Source organism: Oryzias latipes, chromosome 3 (assembly GCF_053564925.1).
Source record: "Oryzias latipes strain Hd-rR chromosome 3, Olatipes_Hd-rR_3.1".
In the NCBI taxonomy this organism is placed as follows: Eukaryota; Metazoa; Chordata; class Actinopteri; order Beloniformes; family Adrianichthyidae; genus Oryzias; species Oryzias latipes.
The window spans coordinates 11,964,064-11,982,791 of record NC_136239.1 but is presented as its reverse complement, the minus strand read 5'-3'; the positions used below and the strand labels follow the sequence as shown (position 1 = coordinate 11,982,791).

Sequence of the window (18,728 nt, the reverse complement as noted above, 5' to 3'; positions counted from 1 at the left end):
AAAAAAGGCAGAAAAAAATTACTTACAAAATGCACTCATTGGTTTTAACTAACCATAAATAAAATTGACCTATATAGGTGATCTGCTTAATAAAATAAGAAAAACTGTTAACTGCCAGGAACCAAAAGCTTTGGATACTTTACACTGGCCTGAAGAAAAAAAACATTTTAACGTGAACATTCCTTTACTTGTAAACCCGTTACCTGTGGCATACGCTATCTTTGTGTAATAAAGTCGACACACAGCATTCGACTTATCCAATTGTCTTTTTCCTTCATGGATGCTGACAACAAAGCTGAAGTGTTCCCACACAGGAGAGCGTTAGGAGATGGGGGGGTCCTCATCTCTGGCCTCGTGTCTGCTTTAGCCATATGTTGACATGCTTACTGTCCGTCACCTAATAGCATCTCAGAGGAAACTCACAGCTAACATTACTTTCACCTCGGCGCAAAGTTACTACTGTGGCGACCTGGGGGTTAGCACCGCCTACAGCCACTAAGACTCATGGGAAGTGTGGAATCTTGTGTGTTGAATTCTTTACCATAACTGAGAGAGCTATGAAGAGAAGTGAGGTTCATGTTGTTACGCTGTTCGTGTCTGTTCATATTTAATGGGTTTTAATACCAGAAAGGAGATGGAGCAATCTGCTTGTCTGCCTACCCCTCCTTCTTGGATGCAGACTTTTTACCCCAGAAGCCTTTGAAGTTTGAACATAGGACTCGTGGAAAAATTAAATTATTAGCAAAGATTAGGGTGTTTATTATAGTTCAAATCACACACCATAGGCAGTACTGAAATTTTTAAAAAAAGAAAAAAAAACGGAGTTTTAGGGCCACCAATGACATTTTCTTTTTAAAAAGTCATGGATTAACAAGGAGAAAACACCGAAATTGTCCGTTTATCGGAGCATCGCTTGAAAATGAAAGATGTGGAGCCTTTTGTGAAGCTTTATTTCTGGATTATTATAGGTTTAAAACAAAGAGATTCTGAACCTTTGGCGACTCAAAATCAGATTATTGTCATTAGAGGCGGCTTTCCGGGGTTCAGTGTCAGTAAAGCGGAGTTTCATATGTGGAGCTCAGAGACACGTTTTGGTGCAGAGGATCGCTGCAGCTTTTATTCTCCTTTTCATTCACAAACCCTGAAGTTCATCTGTCACCTTACGTCATGAACCTGTCATCAGATCCGAACACCAATGCGGAAGTAAACGTCCCATTATATCATTAAACAACAAAGAGGAATGAAAATAGTCTATTGTATTAGCATTAGAACGTTGAAAATGCCAAAAAAGTGATCCTCCTCCTCAGACGGAAGCGTCACACAAACGTAGAGATCTTGTTTTTGGTGGAGGAAGAAAGGATTGAAGTGGAAAGCTGCAGGGACACCGATGGCTTCATCGGGCTTCAGGGATCCTGCAAACCAACCATCAATAAATAAAACTTTAATAAATTGTAAATCAAACTAATAAGCTTCCAGATATTTGGAACGTTCAAGCTCATGCAGCTTACCTGTTCAACTGAGTTTAGTCGGTCTGCTCTGTTGCTGCGCTGTTTCACCTGCTGCTCTGCATGCTCACTTCCACTTAATATCGTAAATTTACGAGTTTTTTTCTCATAAATTTACGACTTAAAAACACTTACTTTTGGTGGCCCTAATACTCCGTCGTAGGGGGGACGTACCGAAACGGTACAGCAGTGAACCGAACTGAAACTGCCGTACCGAAACGGTTCGATTCAACCTCGTGTATCGTTACACCCCTACTAAAAAGGCTTGTTTACATTAGCAACAGTGCTAAATGTCACTGCTAAACCACTGAATCCATTCAAATTCCATCTAAATGTTTGTGATTCTATTATACAATAAAATACAAATGCACATTCCAATCAAATAATTGCGGACATGTTCAGACCTTTCTTTCACTTTATGAAGTTGCGTCTACATTTGCTTTCTGTTTATTTCAGAGATAATTCAATTGATGGATTTGCTTGGCTTTTTTAATTACATCCATTTATATGAGATCAAAGGCCGTGCTTGTGTGAGTCAGCCTGATTAGACTTGTTGAAGATGCTCACGGACAGTCTTTCCCATCCTCAGCCCCGCTTCAGACTGCAGGCCTGCATTATCTTTATTACAGCTGCAGGAAGTTCATCTCCATATTTGAGCCCACATCGCTTGAACTGTGGTCTCTCAGTGGATACATTTCAGTCAGAGATGTTTCTCAGCGTTTTTTTTTGTTATTATTGTTTGCCAGTGTTTTAAATTCATATTTGAGATGCAAATTTCTCCAGTTTCCTTTCGATCAATAAATGTTAATCTGGTTTGGTTGAAACTGTGAGCCAAGTTTTTGGCCATTTTTGAGGATCCAATCTAATCATAAAAAAAAATGATGAAGCCAAAGCTTTTTACTGTGCCAGATAAGTTATTAAACTATTGCAATCAAGTTTTACACTTAGTGTTTGGACCTGTGGTGACCATGTATACTTGACCATTCCAAACCATGCCATGCTTATCTCAGCAGTACAACATCTTTGCTCAAGTTTGGCTGGAAATAATTCCGGTACCCATTTTTGTAATTAAAAATTGAGAAGAGCTTTGACTTGGAAAATCCTTAAGACCCACTCCGACAAAAGTGGTGTTATTGACATGGTCTTATGACATATATAAAGAACATTAATTATTTAGTATTTTGTATTCAAACAATTGTGAATCCGGAGGAATTCACAATTGTGTTTGAAAAAAGATTGTATTTGTGATGTAGAAAATATGCTGGGAGTGTGAGGGACTCTAAGCTAGCAGAAGAGCATGGAAACAGAGAGCTCTCAGCAGCGAGAGGGGAAGGTTGCGCTGCGCCAACGATCACACCCACAACTCTGAGGCAAATTTTAATGAACTTCCGTTGCTCTGCAGAAATTATGTCCTAGAAAACGACACAAGCTTTTAAATTTAGGCTAAAAAAGGGATAATCGCAGTTAAAAAAAAGATCACTGGGTACTCTTTTAGAACAGATCAAAGATGATTGGAGTGGGACTTTAAGAACTTAAAACAAACTTTTGTTATTTTGACATTGAGAAAAAGTCTCAAACATCTCCAATATCTTTTTATTCCTTGCTCTTTTCAGTTCTCTTAAACGAAGACCTCAAGAGATAGCTATATTTTACGGCTTGGACCAAATCGGTTTGAAATTTTGTTTTGAATTTCTCTTCGAGTGAGTCATTGCAGATGATGCCGAGGTGTATTGTAACCCTTCCTCTGACTCTTTTTGTTATTTTTCCTCCCATTTTGTTAGAGTTGCCAGAGGTGTGAGGAATAGCTCTTTCTGAACGACGGGTGCAGCTAAAAATAGTCCCCTGCTGCTGCCGTTGCTGTTTGTGCCAGGCAGTTCCAGGGCATCTGCTGGCTCTGCTGCCACGGATGACGGAGAGGACCTCCTTCTCTTTGTCCTCCTTCATCTGCTCCGTGTGTGTGCTGTGCTCTGCAGTGCAAACGTCCGCACAGACAAGCTGCACAATCTCCTCGAAGGATGAGTGTAGTTCTGAGGCTTTTTGTGTTCGGCTATCGTTGGTTTATTCCCTCACACATCTAGTGGAGGTCAGAATAGCTCCTGTAGGTGGCACTCTTTCTCCGTGTATCGCTGCCGGTTGATTTGTGGGAACAGCTTAGCTCTTCCTGCGCTGTTACTCCAGCTTTCGACTGGTTGTCTTTTGGTTTTTCTTAATGGGAAATACAGAAGGGGGGGGAAAAAAGATTTTTCATTACTGCTAGTCCAATAGGATTATTGTCCTCAGATTTTTTAAACATTTTTTTTGTCTAATGTAGATTTTTGTTTGGGGCTTTTTTAAGGTCACAGCACATTGAAGGTTATAAAAGATTGTTTGACAGGAAGTCTAAATACAGCAGATAATCACCAAGGATGTGTCTGTGCACAAGTTTAAAGTTGAGGGTTTCAAATAACATCTTGTCCTTGATGCTTTTATAAAAATAATAATAATAATCCAATTTTGTGAAGCTTTTTTCCTTTAAGATTGTAGGAAATTGTTTCTCTTCACATTACAAGGCTCAGTGTTTAGTCTTGCTCTTCTATACAGCCACAGTGAATGAGGGACTCCCTGATCTGTGAAACGGCCAATCCTTAGAGCTCCTGCTTATCTGCTTCAGCAGAACCAATTGGACTCATTCACCTGCAAATGGGTTTCCTCTCAGACTAGCTGGACCTGACCGGGTCACGCTGGTCAGCTGATGAGTTATAGTCCATGTAAGGCAAAGAAAAGGACTGCAGTCCAGGCAAGCTTCTTATGATTCCACGACATTTTCCAGACGACTTCATCTGTGAGGTCAAGCAGAAATAAATGTTCCCCTTCGGTGTAGAACAACTTGATTGGCCTTCAGTAATTGTGAGCTTAACGCTCCCACTCTCATGGGATGAATCGGAATACTGATTTTAAGACAAAGCCAGATTAGCCATCATGAGTGACGTGTGGCAGGGTGAAAGCGAATTCTGCTGCCACAAAACCAAATCTAGTTGCCCCCCCCCCCAAAAAAAAAACAAACAAAAAAAAAACAAAAACAAAAACTGCAGTTACTGCAGCAGATTAAGATCAGGTGTTGCTCCTGCAGATGACTTTCTCTTTCATGCTCCTTTTATTATATTGTTTAGTATAGGCATGGACGACAAATCACAAATGTATCATCATCACGATATCAAGCTGTGCAATATGCATATCGCAAAAGACAGCAAAAATTGCAATAACTGAGTACCTTAAATGTGCTAAAGCAATCTAATGACAGCTTGAAGTATTTAACAAATCAAATAAATCCATTTATGCATTTGACCAATCGGATAGACGCCTTCACGTTGTTGACCATTTGGATGCAGCCCTCTTATGTTAGATGTTCGCCTTCTATGTAAACCAAAGTCATTTGGAGTATAATTTAAGTTATGTTGACTCTTATTTAAATGAATCTGTTGCAGGGAAATGGAAATGATGTATTTAGTTGTTTTGCTATTTTTTTTCATGTACCGCATGTTATATCATCACAATTTTGCTCACTAATATCGCATATCGTGAGTTTTCCTCATACCGTGCAGCCCTAGTTTAGTGCATACACTTAAACGGCATGTTTATAATGGTCCTTTACTTACGTTCAACAGAGTTGGTCACGTTTGGTCTTCTTCCTAGTTTCCCTCTCAGCCCCGTTTCTGCTCTTGCATTTAGGCTTTACTTCATTAAGCAATACAAACTGTGATTTTTGTGATATTTTTCACCACTTTTTAACTACTAATAAAAATAAAATGTATATTTCTAACTTTTTTTTGTCTTTTTCTTAAACTTTTAGTTGTGACAGGAGCCACTGATGGCATTGGGAAAGCATACGCTGAGGAGGTAAGTTTCAAACACATCAAAGGATGACTGTTCCAGACAAAAAAAAAAAAAATCCATTATTGCAGCCCATGCTCATCTTATAAATGTACAGTTGGCACTAGTTTCCTGTGCTTAATACGCATTCAGTAACGGAAATTTGATTATTAAATTTTTTTTTTATCATGCAGTCCTATTTCACTTACCTCGAAATTTTTTTAAGAACTAGAGATGCCACAATTCTTGATCGAAAACCGAACCGTTTGTTGCAGCATTTAACCAAATCGTAGGGAAAGTGTATCGTACACCAGGCTTATTATAAGCCCTACTGGGTTTTTTTCTGCATTGTTACTTGCTTATAAGCAAAAAAAAAAAAAAAGGGGGGTTTTCAAAATGTTTGGTTTTCGTTTTGTAATACACACTTCATATATCAAACAGAATCATGACCCAAAAATTGAGGTTTGAACCGGATTGTGGTTAAAGCGAATTGCTGCATTCCTAGTAAGAACCCATGTTTAGTGTGAAACCCACTTCGGAGTTCAGATGTTAGAATCACAGGGTTCTGCTGGTTCTTGAGTGTTGCATTTATACACGTGTTCATTGTACATCCAGCTCGCCCGCAGAGGCTTCTCCATCGTCCTGATCAGCCGCTCCCAGGAGAAGCTGGATGAAGTTTCCAAGGCGATCGGTGAGTTCTTTAGATCAAACTGTTTGTTTTTTGATCTACTGGAGGAAATGCAGTGTTTTCCCTTAAGCTAAACTTAATCCAAAGTCATGAATAAAGGGAAAATCAACAGCTCATGTGCTTTAAACGCAGCAAAGTAATGCAGTTCATGTTAAACATGACAGCTGTTGGACACATCCATACTGCTGTAACTGTTGTCAAAGATGCAGCTCCTTTTTCGATTCAGCTGAACTAACAAAATTCAGTTTACAAGAATTCTGAACAGTAAAAAAAAAAGAAAAGAAAAAGAAAACCCAAGAGGGAACTCCCTAAGTGCCAGTTACTTTAGGGCTTGTTCATTTTCTTTCCCAAGTTTGTCCTCCCTGTGTGACTCATGGTCTCATTCATAAACGTTATCATGTAGCTGAAAATGTTTAATATATTGAGATCATATGTTTGCCTTCAGCAGGCAAATGTGGTGTGGAGACCAAGACAATTGCAGTAGACTTCAGTTCTGTGGACATCTACCCCAAAATAGAAGCTGGACTGGCGGGGCTGGAGATTGGAGTCTTGGGTAAGTTCGAAGCAGATGCTGAGGCAATCTCACTTAAATACTGTTTCCCTTTTTTAGACGCATGTAAGGTAAAAGGACATCTCATTTTTTGACTCTACTTGTTCCTCCCTAAGCCCACAGAAGGAACTTATTTAGATTTTCACTGAATTCAACGCATCGAGTGACTTTTTCTACTTTGATGTTTCCTATTAGACATGTGGTCAAATCTGAAGTTAGGCCTTCAATCATTTTCTAGCCAAAGTGCATCAATGATGCATGAAGTGTAAAGACGTATTGATTTTTTTGTTTTTAAAAGACAAGTGTCATGCTGAAGAAGCGTTTTTAAGTAAAAGGAAAAAATATTTCTGTTTTATACAATAATTATTTCTTCAAGGATTAGTTGATTATTGCTGCATCTGACATTAAAGTCAGATTCATTTTCAACCATTTCTGACCCATCACTGAAGTTAGTGTTTTTTCCCCCCCTAATGCTATTGGTCACTTCAGTCTTTCCTGTAGACTATGTGGGTTAATGTTTGTTTTAGGAAGGCTACTGGCAAATGTGCTGCCACGCACATGAATATCTATTCAGAAATTAAGTATATAAATAATATTTGCATTTGTTTTCTAGGAATATACAGCTTTTTTTTTACAACTGTCCATCTTACAAGAACGACAAACATCTAAAGTAAAACACATTTAAGCTCTGATTCTTTAAAAGCTAATTTTGGTTTTGCCTTCTTTTTCTTTGAATGTTGCCGGTGACAGCAAAATAACACATGCTCTTTGAACTATCCTCACACGTTTTTAACGTAATTCCCATGAATGCCGATGCGGGGCAAAGCCCCTTTTCTCCTCGTCAGAGTCAGCTCATTTACATGGATTGCATAAACATTTCACTACTGTAAAGTGTTGTTTATCAGCTCAAGCCTGCTTTTCTTCGCTCCAGAATCTGCCCGAATGTTAACTGTGTAAGTGGTTAAAAAGTTACTGTAATTTAAAGAGTGTCAACAGCTCTGGTCTTAAAAAGGGTAAAAAACCATTGCTTGTAAATGAGGACTTATGAGTGACCCCATCACTGCTTGCGTTAGGAAGGGAGTGGGGCAAAAATGTATTGTCAGCCACCAATTGTGCAAGTTCTCCCACTTAAAAAGATGAGAGAGGCCTGTAATTTTCATCATAGGTATAGCTCAACAATGAGAGACAAAATGAGAACAAAAAATCCAGAAAATCACATTTGTCTGACTTTAAGAAATTATTTGTAAATTATGGTGGAAAATGAGTATTTGGTCAATAACAAAAGTTCAACTCAATGCTTTATTTTATACCATTCGTTGGCAATGACGGCAGTCAAATGTTTTTTTTTTTTTAATCTTTACAAGTTTTTTTTACAAACTCTTGCTGGTAATTTGGCCCCATTCCTCCATGCAGATCTCCTTTAGAGCAGTGATGTTTCGGGGCTGTCACTGGGCAACACAAACTTTCAACTCCCTCCAAAGATTTTCTATGGGGTTGAGATCTGGAGACTGGCGATGCCACTCCAGGACCTTGAAATGCTTCTTACAAAGCCACTCCTTCATTACCTGGGGAGTGTGTTTTTGGGATTGTTGTCATGCTGAAAGACCGAGCTACATTTCATCTTCAATGCTGTTACTGATGGAAGGAGGTTTTAACTTAAAATCTGAGGATACATGGCCCCATACATGGTCCCTTTGCTGAAAAAAAAAAACAGCCCCAAAGCATGATGTTCCCACCACCATGCTTTACAGCAGGCATGGTGTTCTTTGAATGCAGCTCAGAATTCTTTCTCCTCCAAGCATGACAAGTGGAGTTCCTACCAAACAGTTCTAATTTGGTTTCATCTGACCATAGGACATTCTCGCAATCCTCCTCTGGATCATCCAAATGTTCTCTAGCAAACTTTAGACAGACCTGCACATGTACTGGCTTTAGCAGAGGGACACGTCTGGCCCTGGGGTTTGAGTCCCTGGTGGTGTAGTGTGTTACTGATGGTGTTACTGATGGTAGCCTTTGTTATTTTGGTCCCAGCTCTCTGCAGGTCATTCACTAGGTCCCCCATGTGGTTCTGAGATTTTTGCTCACCGTTCTTGTGATCATTTTGACCCCACAGGGTGAGATTTTGCAGGGAGCCCCAGATGGAGGGAGATTATCAGTGGTCTTGTATGTCTTCCATTTCCTAATAACTTATTTCTTCACACCAAGCTGCTGACTTATTACAGATTTAGTCTTTCCAGCCTTGTGCAGGACAACAATTTGGTTTCTGGCGTCCTTAGACAGCTCTTTGGTCTTGGCCATAGTGGAGTTTGGAGTGTGACTGTTTGAGGTTAGGACAGTTGTTTTTTATCTAGATAACCAGTTCAAACAGGTGCCAGTAATGAGTGGAGGACAGAGGATCCTCTTACATAACAAGTTAAAGGTCTGTGAGAGCCAGAAATCTTGCTTGTTTGCAGGTGACCAAATACTTATCTTCCACCATAATTTACAAATAAATTCTTTACAAATCAGACTGTGATTTTCTGTAATTTTTTTTTTTCATTTTGTTTCTCATAGTTTAGCTATACCAATGAGGAAAATTACAGGCCTCTCTCATTTTTTGAAGTGGCAGAACTTGCACAACCGATGGCTGACTAAATACTTTTTTTTAGCTCCACTGAATTTGCTGGCTTCAAGAAGCTAAAATCCCACAAACGTTTGTTGAAATAAACAGTTATTACTGTCGTTATTTCTTCAAGTTATAAACAAACCATTTAGATACTTTGAATGTGGCGCCTGCTGAAAATGTTTTAGTGAGAGATTCTCCTTAGCCCTCTTTTAAGAGGAACGGGTATGGCCTACCAACAAGCTCACTCCTGATTGGCAAAAGTGGCTGTCATAGAAATAATGACTCGGCCGATTTGGACAAATTGCTGCTTACTGACGTGGTCTGGTTCCAACATGCGGCTCAAAATTGCAGCTCAATTACCTTTATTTTGTTGGAGCCGAAAGTAAACCATTTTCTATGGGTGATGTCACACTCACTTGGTCCAGTTCTCATATACAGTCAATGGTTAAAACATGGAAGTCAATGGGAAATTGTTTTCTGCAAATACAACCTCCCGTGGTCTAATATGGAACTGCTGCATCCGACTCGTATTTTAATTTTTTTTGTTTAACCTGACAATTTAATAACAATTTCTTTTCCAACTTTTTTTTCTTCTCTTGTTGACAGTAAACAATGTCGGAATATCCTATTCTCATCCCGAGTTCTTCCTCAATGTACCAAATCTGGACACTGTAAGTGTTTTAACTTATAACGTCAAACATACATATCTGAGTACATTTAACGTTAATTACGTAAGTCAATGTTTTAAAATATAAGCAACGCCAATGCCTCAGGCGCAAATGTCTTTTCTGCTTTAATAATTTTGCAAACCATCTTCATAACTGAGAACATGTGATTCCTCCTTTAATGTCTGAAGTTGTGTGTTTGGCTGGTTCACGTGTCAAATTCAAATCCCAGATTAGATCAATATTGTTCCACTTCAGAGTGAATCAATGTACCATAAGTGGACTGCTTTTCTCCCCCGTTATCAGTCTTGTGCCTCTTATAACTGTTGAAAACTTGAAAGAGCAAACTCGAGGCTCATTAAACCATTGAAGCTTGCGGGTCGTGAAGTCAGTAACGTCTGTTACACACAGTCGCTATCGACTGGGAGGAGGAGGTTAACTCCTTATAACCAGTGAATGTGATTGTTCATTTGTTGGAATTTAAAACTGCTGCTTTAAGTTGATATTAAGCTTCAATTTATTTTTAACAAAAAATACACTTAGTCTTTTATTTGTACAAACACAAAATAATGCTCTTGTTCTCATTTCAGTTTATTGATACAATGGTTAACATTAACATCACGTCAGTGTGCCAGGTGAGTGTTGCAAAACATTTTATTTTTTCTTTTATTGTCTGTGTATTGCAGTTATTAGTCTTTTTTTTGTGAAAAGTTTTGTTTCTTGGAAAAAAAGAATCAAATCTTACTATTCTAAGGAGTTTTATATAACTTATTCCCCCCGTATTCGCGGGGGTTAGGGACCAGAGATAGGGTTGTGCCGATGGACGATATCATCGTCCATCGTGATGGGTGACTGACATCCCGATGGAGAGACCACCATCGTGATGCCACGCCCCCGCCACGTTGCGCGTCGACACCATTAGCCGCGGTTACATGTGCAAAATACCTTGATGGGATCAATGGTCGGATTAGAATCCAACCGTGTACATGGGCCCAGAAAAATGTTTTCAGAATATAAAAACGTTCACTAAGGTCACACTTTCCGTCGGAATAAATCATTCGCACATGCGCAGTAGGGTTTGAAAACCGGAAGGATATAAATTCCGCCGAGCGGCTTTTTTTTTTCAAACTTTATTGAATGTAACAATTCAATACAAAACAATGTTAAACAGCGCCGAGCGGCTATATACATTGACATGCCAGCTCGGTAAAATACGAGATGATCTTCTAAACGTGCTTTTAATAATGTTACAGTTATTATGAAACACCTGTTCGCTCATCATTTGAATTTTAATCCGTGTGGTCAGTGCTTTTTCTGAACGAAGCCAGGATTAGCAGTATGCTAACACGGGCTAACAACATTAGCTTTGGGTGGTGCTGCTTGCTGGCTGCATGTAAACATGTAAGAATAACATCAGCCTTTATTTAGTCGGGACACGACTGGAAACACAAATCCGCGTGATTGTTTGAATGTTTTCTAAGGACTGAGCGACATTTCTGCTTTGAAGCTCAAACCGCTGTGTGTGCTGACGATCCGAGCTGTGCTCAGACACACACTTTTAGACCCGGTTCTGAGTTCGGTTGTTTGTACCCCTAGAGCTGCGGGACGGATCGCAGTCTTAAATCTCCCACACATAGCGCTCATGTAACAAAGCACCCCCCCCCCCCCCCCCCCTTCCCCTCAAACACAAAGCTGTAAAGCCGGTCCACTTCACTAGTGAAGTGCGGGAGCGGACTACTTCTTTTCTATTTTGTTTGTTACTTTTTTTGTTAAAGTCACTTCCCTCAGTTTATACTGGATCATCGCGGATTAGTCATTAGTTGGGAAATAAAATGAAAAAAGCAAAAAAACGAATAGCAGTTATATAAGAACGAAAAATGTAAAAATACCCCCCCCCCCGCCCCCCCCACGATGTCATCGTCCATCCCGATGGTTGACAGCAAACATCGTCAACGGCCAATTTAAGGGACATCGCCCAACCCTAACCAGAGACACCCGCCAATACGCCGAATCTGCAAATACGGAGAACCCCCCCCAACCATGCGGTCGAATAATGTCCGTCACTGTACCTTACTCATCAAAAATTCTTCGGAAACATTTCTGATGTTTTGCAAAACATAAGTCAACGAACACCGGAACATTGCTCAACATGTTTTTTTTTTGTACAGACCAATAGAATGTACCGTAGCGTACTTTATAACACACATTAAGAGTGTCTGTGTTTCCTCATGAAGTTTCATCCGTCATTCTCTCATCTGGATGATGTTTATCCTCCGTGATTATCCTCCTCAGCGTTTCAGGAAATTTTCCGCCCACTTCTGAGTCAGCTGATCCCATTTCTCCATGCAGCGACACAAACTTCGGTTATAGCGATTCAAGAACCAGTAAAAATAGCTGGAAATATTTTTTAGCAGCTGGCTAAGGAAGACGACGGGCCAGCATGCTCGTCATCTCCGCTCCCCTCCTCCCCCGCAGCACCTCCTTGTTGTTTTTGTGATGAACCGGGAGGAGTCAAAAGACTAAAAAAAAATCTGTGAATATGTGAAACCGCGAATATTAAAACGGGAATAAGCAGGGACTGCATGTGTTTTTCTTGCAGTGCTGAATTGATCTTCCAACCAAGTCCAGCTCTGATTCTGTCTTCACTATTTTGTTTTTGTGACTTTACAGTGGAGAGAACAAGTATTTGATCCTTTGTTGGTTTTGTAAGTTTGCCCACTTAAAAACAAACTGTTAATTAAAATGAACCTGTTGTTAGGATGACAATGAGAGAGTCAAGAAATCAACTTTAAAGAATTTAAATTTGTCTGCATTTCCTTGAGCTCTGAGCTTCAGCTCTCCATTGATTTTCAATAGGATCGAGGTCCACAGACTTCTTCCTCAGACATTCCTTGGTTGCTTTGGCTGCATTTTTTGGGTCATTCATTTGTTGACTCATTTATGACTCATTTTAAGCCTCCTGTTGCAGGGAAATAGGTTCTTACTCAGAATTTAACAGTACATGGCTCCGTCCATCCTACCATTGACACGGTGAAGTAGCCCTGTGCGGAAAAACGTCCCCAAAGCATAATGCTTCCACCTCCATGCTTGACATAAGCGATGACGCTCTTTGGGTCAAAGACAGCATTACTCTTCCTCCAAACACGATGAGTTGAGTTGATGCCAAAGAGCTTTATCTTGGTTTTGTCTTACCACAGCACCTCCCAATCACTCTCTAAATCATGAAGATGTTTATTGACAAACTTCAGGCAGGCACGTGTCTTCTTAAGAAGAGGTTAAAGATGTTAACCATTGTGGCGTACAGTAGTCCCAAATGTTTTTCTTGGTGAATGTGGTTCCATCCGATTTGAGATCAACAGCTAACTCCTTTTGTGTTATTTTAGGTCTATTTCTCACTGATCTCATGACCATTGAAACCACACCAGGTGAGATCCGGTTTGGAGCCCCAGACCTATAGGTGGATTGATGGTCACGTTCTTGTATTTTGGCACGACTGCACCAACAGTTGTCACCTTAGCCCAGGGGTGGGCAATTCCAGGCCTCGAGGGCCGGTGTGTCTGCATGATTTCCAGACATCCTTGCCATACTAATGGCTGATTACCTGGTTCAGGTGTGTCCAGCCAATCAGAACATGCCAGAGCATGGTATGCTGGAAAACATGCAGGAATGCGGCCCTCAGTGCCCACCTCTGCCTTAGCCCCAGCTTCCTGCTGATGGTTTTGTTGTCTATTCCAGTCTTATACAGGTCTACAGTCTTCTACATTACATCCACTAAAAGGTCTTTAGTCTTTCCCATGATGGAGAGTTTGGAGTCTGACTGATGGACTGATTCTTTGGACTTTTCTTTTCTGCAGGTGATCAGTTCAAACCGCTGTCTTTCATTCAAGTGACAGGATGATCCGAATTGTCTAACTGGTCTGTGTGAACAGAGCTTTTCATTGTTACAAGTTGCGTTAAATACTTGTTTCCATCAATGAAATTAAACAAAATTTATTAAAGTTCTTTAAAGTCAATGTCTTCACTTTTCAAATGAACCTACTGCTAAAATGACAGATTGTCAATTTCTGTTCAAGTGTGCAAACCTATCAAGGGATCAAATACTTATTTCCACCACTGTCTCTTGTGTCTCTCTGTGATATTTGGGTGGCTTTAGAGTAAATAACTTTGTATTAATGGACCCAAACAGGTGACAGTTTGTCTTATTCTGTCAGACCAACAGCTCACCATGTCAGAATGGTGACATTAGGCCTTGTTAGTCATTTTACTTTCAATTTTTTTTGTTCAGCAGTTCTCAGAGCAACTGCTAAAGCCTGTGCACATTTTTAACTTTTCATTTGTGTGATTGGATCCTGTTTCAAACACCCCCTCTGCTCTTATTACCATCTCTGTTCTTTCTTCCTCCTGACCACCTCTTCACACACCTCCCCCTCACACACTTGTTTGCAAATGTGGACACACACTTCCACGCACTGCCCACGATTCACATTCGTTTGTCTATTCCTTACTTCTTTCTTGCATCTTACTTGCTTTTTCCTTTTTTTTTCTAGATGACTCGTCTTGTTTTACCTCGTATGGTTGAGAGGTGAGTCAGAATACTGATCATTTCAATGGTAGACCAGCTTTTAAATTCTGGTCATCACTTGCTATTTTAGAACTGTGATTGTGGAAGATTCTGGTTCACTTGTCCTCATTACATTGTTGTACTTTTGCCACATTTTCCATTTCAAGGTCATTCAACATCGTCTACGTTTAGATTCAGTTTAGGAAATTGATCTGGTCCCTTCAAAGTCTTTGTTTTGTTCCTTAGACTACAACACCCTTTCATTGTCCTGCTTCAATTAGAAGCCATGAATGGAGAACTTCTCCTTTAGGATCTTTAGGAAGCAGAATTTCTGGTTCCATACACTACAGCAAGTCTTCCAATTCTTTGTGGACTTTTACATTGAGGCCTTGAACCCCTTTTAATTTAAAAAGTCCAAATTTTGGTAACAATTTTGGCTTTATCTAATATTTAAAATAGTTTAAAAAAGAATATAAACAACAAAGAAAGCTGGGTAAAACTTTATCACACTATTGTTTATGTTGGTGGGTAAAGACAACAGAAGGTTTGAGAACTTTCTTCTTTTTAACGTGTACAGTCCTACAGAGATCAACAGGCCAAATAAATGCTTGATTTATGTTGATAATGTGAAAAACAAAATTCTCTAATTTACAAAATTATACATAGGAGATAAAAAAAAGGGAAGTAAGTGTTTGCTGAAAACATTGACTGTATATGAGAACTGGAACGAGTGAATGTCACAACATCCATAGAAAATGGCTTACTTCCAGTTCCAATGAAATGAGGCACCGTTTTTTTCTCTGTACGGACGTCGTATATTGAGGCCAAATATCATCAGTAAGCAGCGATTGGTCTGAGTCGTTTCTATGGCAACCACTCACCCCCACTTGAAAGCGGGATACACGAAAACTGTCAAACTCTTGGAACATTTGCCGTGAGACCACATACTTTAATTGAAGCACCTGATTGGTCAGTTTATAAATTGAATAACAAATAACTGCTGAAAAAAATACAAAGACTTGATTCTGATTGGTTGCAGGGTTTGCATTAAAAAGTGATAATCCACAGTGATAACGCAAACTTAAAAAGAAGTTCCGGTCACATAGCTTAAATGTTCTAAATCACAGGGCTGACTTCTTTAAAGCAAGCTTTTGCTTTATCATCTGGACAAAAACAACAATCTGCACGTTTATGGTACATAAAACAACAAAAGCTTTTTGTGTTTAAAAACAAAAAACTAAAAACTCCTTGTGTAAGTAACCCGTTTTATGAAAGTGAGTTTGTTGTGAAAGCATTAATAAATAGTTGTTGCTTCTACTGCAAATTATTGGGGGGCACTGATTCTGGCAGGCTGGATCAGCAGCCTGACAGAATCCATGTTCCTGTTATTGTTTAACGTAAAATATGTTGGAAACAATTTCAAATATGACAACAAACACTCACAAGCCCCAGAACAAAGTATATCTTAAACATCCACTTTCTATTTACGCTTGTTGTGGTCAAATATGATCGCTACGAAACACATCAACGATGCCAGAATTCCTATCACGACAGGGGAAACAAATTCTGGCAGGGGAACCCAAGTGGCACCATGTCATGTTACCGTGACAACGCGCCGCACCATAAGACAAATAGTCTGCTATTGTGGAAAAAATCAATCTAAACTGAAAAGATAACAAGAATAAAGGATAAAAAACTGATTGAATATTTATTTTGTTTGTAAGTGACCACGGTATAATCAGGATGATGCCTTTGAAGTGTGCATTATCAGAAATGAACACACTTCGCAGAAGCAACCGTTCTCCGCTTAACATCTGACAGTTCAGGCTTCAACGGCGTGCATTAATTTCTGATAATGCACACTTCATTTGCCATTATCCCTTATATAGAGGTTTATGGGATTCTGGCTTCTTGGAACCAGCAGCTACCTCCTGTTTGGAACATGAGGAGGGAGGGGTCACTTGGTCCAGTTCCCATATACAGTCAATGGCTGAAAACGCATAACAGGTAGAAAATCAATATGTTGAGATTTTTTGCAATAGGTTTAGTTCTTCAAATTAACTGTTTAGCTATTTACAGCTGATAGTTTGAATCGGGTGAAGATTATAATATGAGGAACAGCAGGAGCATATTAAAAGAAAAGTCAAATTATTAAGTCAACTAAAAAAACAATTAACAAATCTTGTTTCCAGCACAGGGGTTTTTAAATAACCCCCCTCCATCTTCATCCAGTAGCCACACGTTTATGGTAGTTTAGGAGGTATCAACAGAGGTATCACACATGCTATGTGGGCTGGAGATCCAATCCACAGTCCTCCAAATGGAGAGGCGGCTGATCAACGATTCCAGTTTGTTGTTTGCAACCACATGTTAATGCAGCGCTAGTTTAATATATTTTATGAATTACTACAAGCCAGCAGCGGCTGGACAAAACCTTTTTTTTCTTTCTTTCTATGAAGCATTAAAAAGCTAAACATTTGATTTATTTCCCAGCAGACTTAAGTTGTTGGAATAATGGGCGTAATGTGTCCTTTAAATCTTCCTGCATGCTGTGACATTCCGGTACTGCTAGCTATGTGTTTTAATCAAGTGAAAACGATTGGTATGCAAAGATGAGACCAACCGAACTCCACAGGCCTCAACAAAACTTCTACGTTTGGTAAACCATAGATGGTTGTCTCTTAATGAAACTGGGAAAGAGAGCGGTGACTTAGGACTGCTCTGAAGGGGGCAGAGGAAGGTGGATTAGCTATGGCAAAATGTATTTTTTTAAAAACTTTTTTCATATTTTTAAAATTAAAATACATATACCAAATACCTTTATATACAAATAGATATTTTTTTTACAATAGGTTGTATGAATTCATCTTTTATTCCTTGAAATGTCAGAAAAAAGCAACATGTTGGCATGACTGGCTGAAGCAAAAATGTTGTCAGACTGTAAACATTTAAGTATTGATGCTGCTCCAGCTTTGATCTCGTCATTATCAACCAGCTCTACTTTGATGTACTATGAGTGTAGGTTTGGCCCAGCCTCTGAGTACTCGTACTACCCTATCCTTTTATCTTGCTGGGATTGATTTCAGGCTGAGATGTCTGTTGCGCCACCATCTCAACTCCTAACCCCCCTCTCCTGAGATCCAGTTTTTTTTTTTCCTTTTCTTTTTTAAGATGTATTTTTTATTGTATAGGATCATTACTTGTGCTTTGTTTCTAGGAAAAAAGGAGCTATTCTCAACATCTCCTCTGCCAGTGGGATGTACCCCGTTCCTCTCCTTACCATCTACTCCGCTTCGAAGGTGATTATTGAATTTGGTCACTGATCTTTTTGCTCAGTGATACTTGAGGAAGAATTTGCTTGAGAAAGAATTCAATAAAAAATTGAATTGAATAGTGCAACAAGCTTCAAAAATGGTTCCGACGTAAATATTTGCTGTAGCTGTTGAGGAGAAATCCGTATTTTGTTGTCATCTCAGAAATATTATGCTTACTCTCCCACAAGAATACAGGCAAGTGAAACCTAATCGATACACCCTGCTAACTCTTGAAGATGAATAATTCTCTGCTCTCATGACAAATTAGAAATCTCGGTGGAAGCACATGGCATTACCAGTGTTTTATCCCTCTCGTCTGTTAGTGAGCCTAAAGGCAGCCTGCTGTTCCGTTAGGCTCATTAATCTGTTGAGCTTTTAATTCCAGCCCACCTTTACATTATACATTCAATATGATTTTAAAAGACTTATTACATTTCTAGATTCTTGTTGTTCTTTCATCTTTTTCCCCCTAATGTTTTATTTACTTCAAATAGGCCTTTGTGGACTTCTTCTCAAGAGGACTGCAAGCTGAATACAAGAGCAAAGGGATAATCATTCAGGTAAAACATAGTATTTTACATACTTATTTTAACCTCTGTTGGTTCAAAAAAGTTTTTTTTTTACAAAAAAAATTCCACAGTTATATATACAGTGAATGGATGAATATGAATATGAATATATATATATATATATATATATATATATATATATATATATATATATATATATATATATATATATATATATATATATATATATATATATAATATATATATGCATAAAAATGTGAAAAACTAAAGCATTTTGTAAACACAATCCTTTCATTTCATGGGCTCGTAAGTAATTGGACAATTGAATACCATGCTCTTGCATGGGCAGGTGAGGGCAATTCCCTTGTTATGTCATTATGAGTGAAGCAGATAAAAGGCCTGGCGTTGATTATAGGACTCGTGCTTTCATTTTGAAGATTTTGCTGTGAACAGAGAACATG

The 18,728-nt window shown here is 39.1% G+C and overlaps 1 protein-coding gene across 2 annotated transcripts in view; it reads left to right on the top strand.

Moving 5' to 3' along the window:
• hsd17b12b (hydroxysteroid (17-beta) dehydrogenase 12b) overlaps positions 1-18,728 on the top strand; it is a 44,858-nt gene that overhangs the window by 13,315 nt on the left and 12,815 nt on the right. The window contains exons 2-9 of one of the 2 annotated variants that reach the window (XM_004066848.5): positions 5,335-5,381; positions 5,970-6,045; positions 6,491-6,595; positions 9,804-9,868; positions 10,453-10,497; positions 14,410-14,444; positions 17,641-17,722; positions 18,232-18,297. In XM_004066848.5, coding sequence (XP_004066896.1) covers positions 5,335-5,381; positions 5,970-6,045; positions 6,491-6,595; positions 9,804-9,868; positions 10,453-10,497; positions 14,410-14,444; positions 17,641-17,722; positions 18,232-18,297 — 521 coding nt within the window. Of the gene's footprint in view, positions 1-5,334; positions 5,382-5,969; positions 6,046-6,487; positions 6,596-9,803; positions 9,869-10,452; positions 10,498-14,409; positions 14,445-17,640; positions 17,723-18,231; positions 18,298-18,728 lie in introns of both variants that reach the window. The other variant, XM_011487565.4, reaches the window with a different exon arrangement.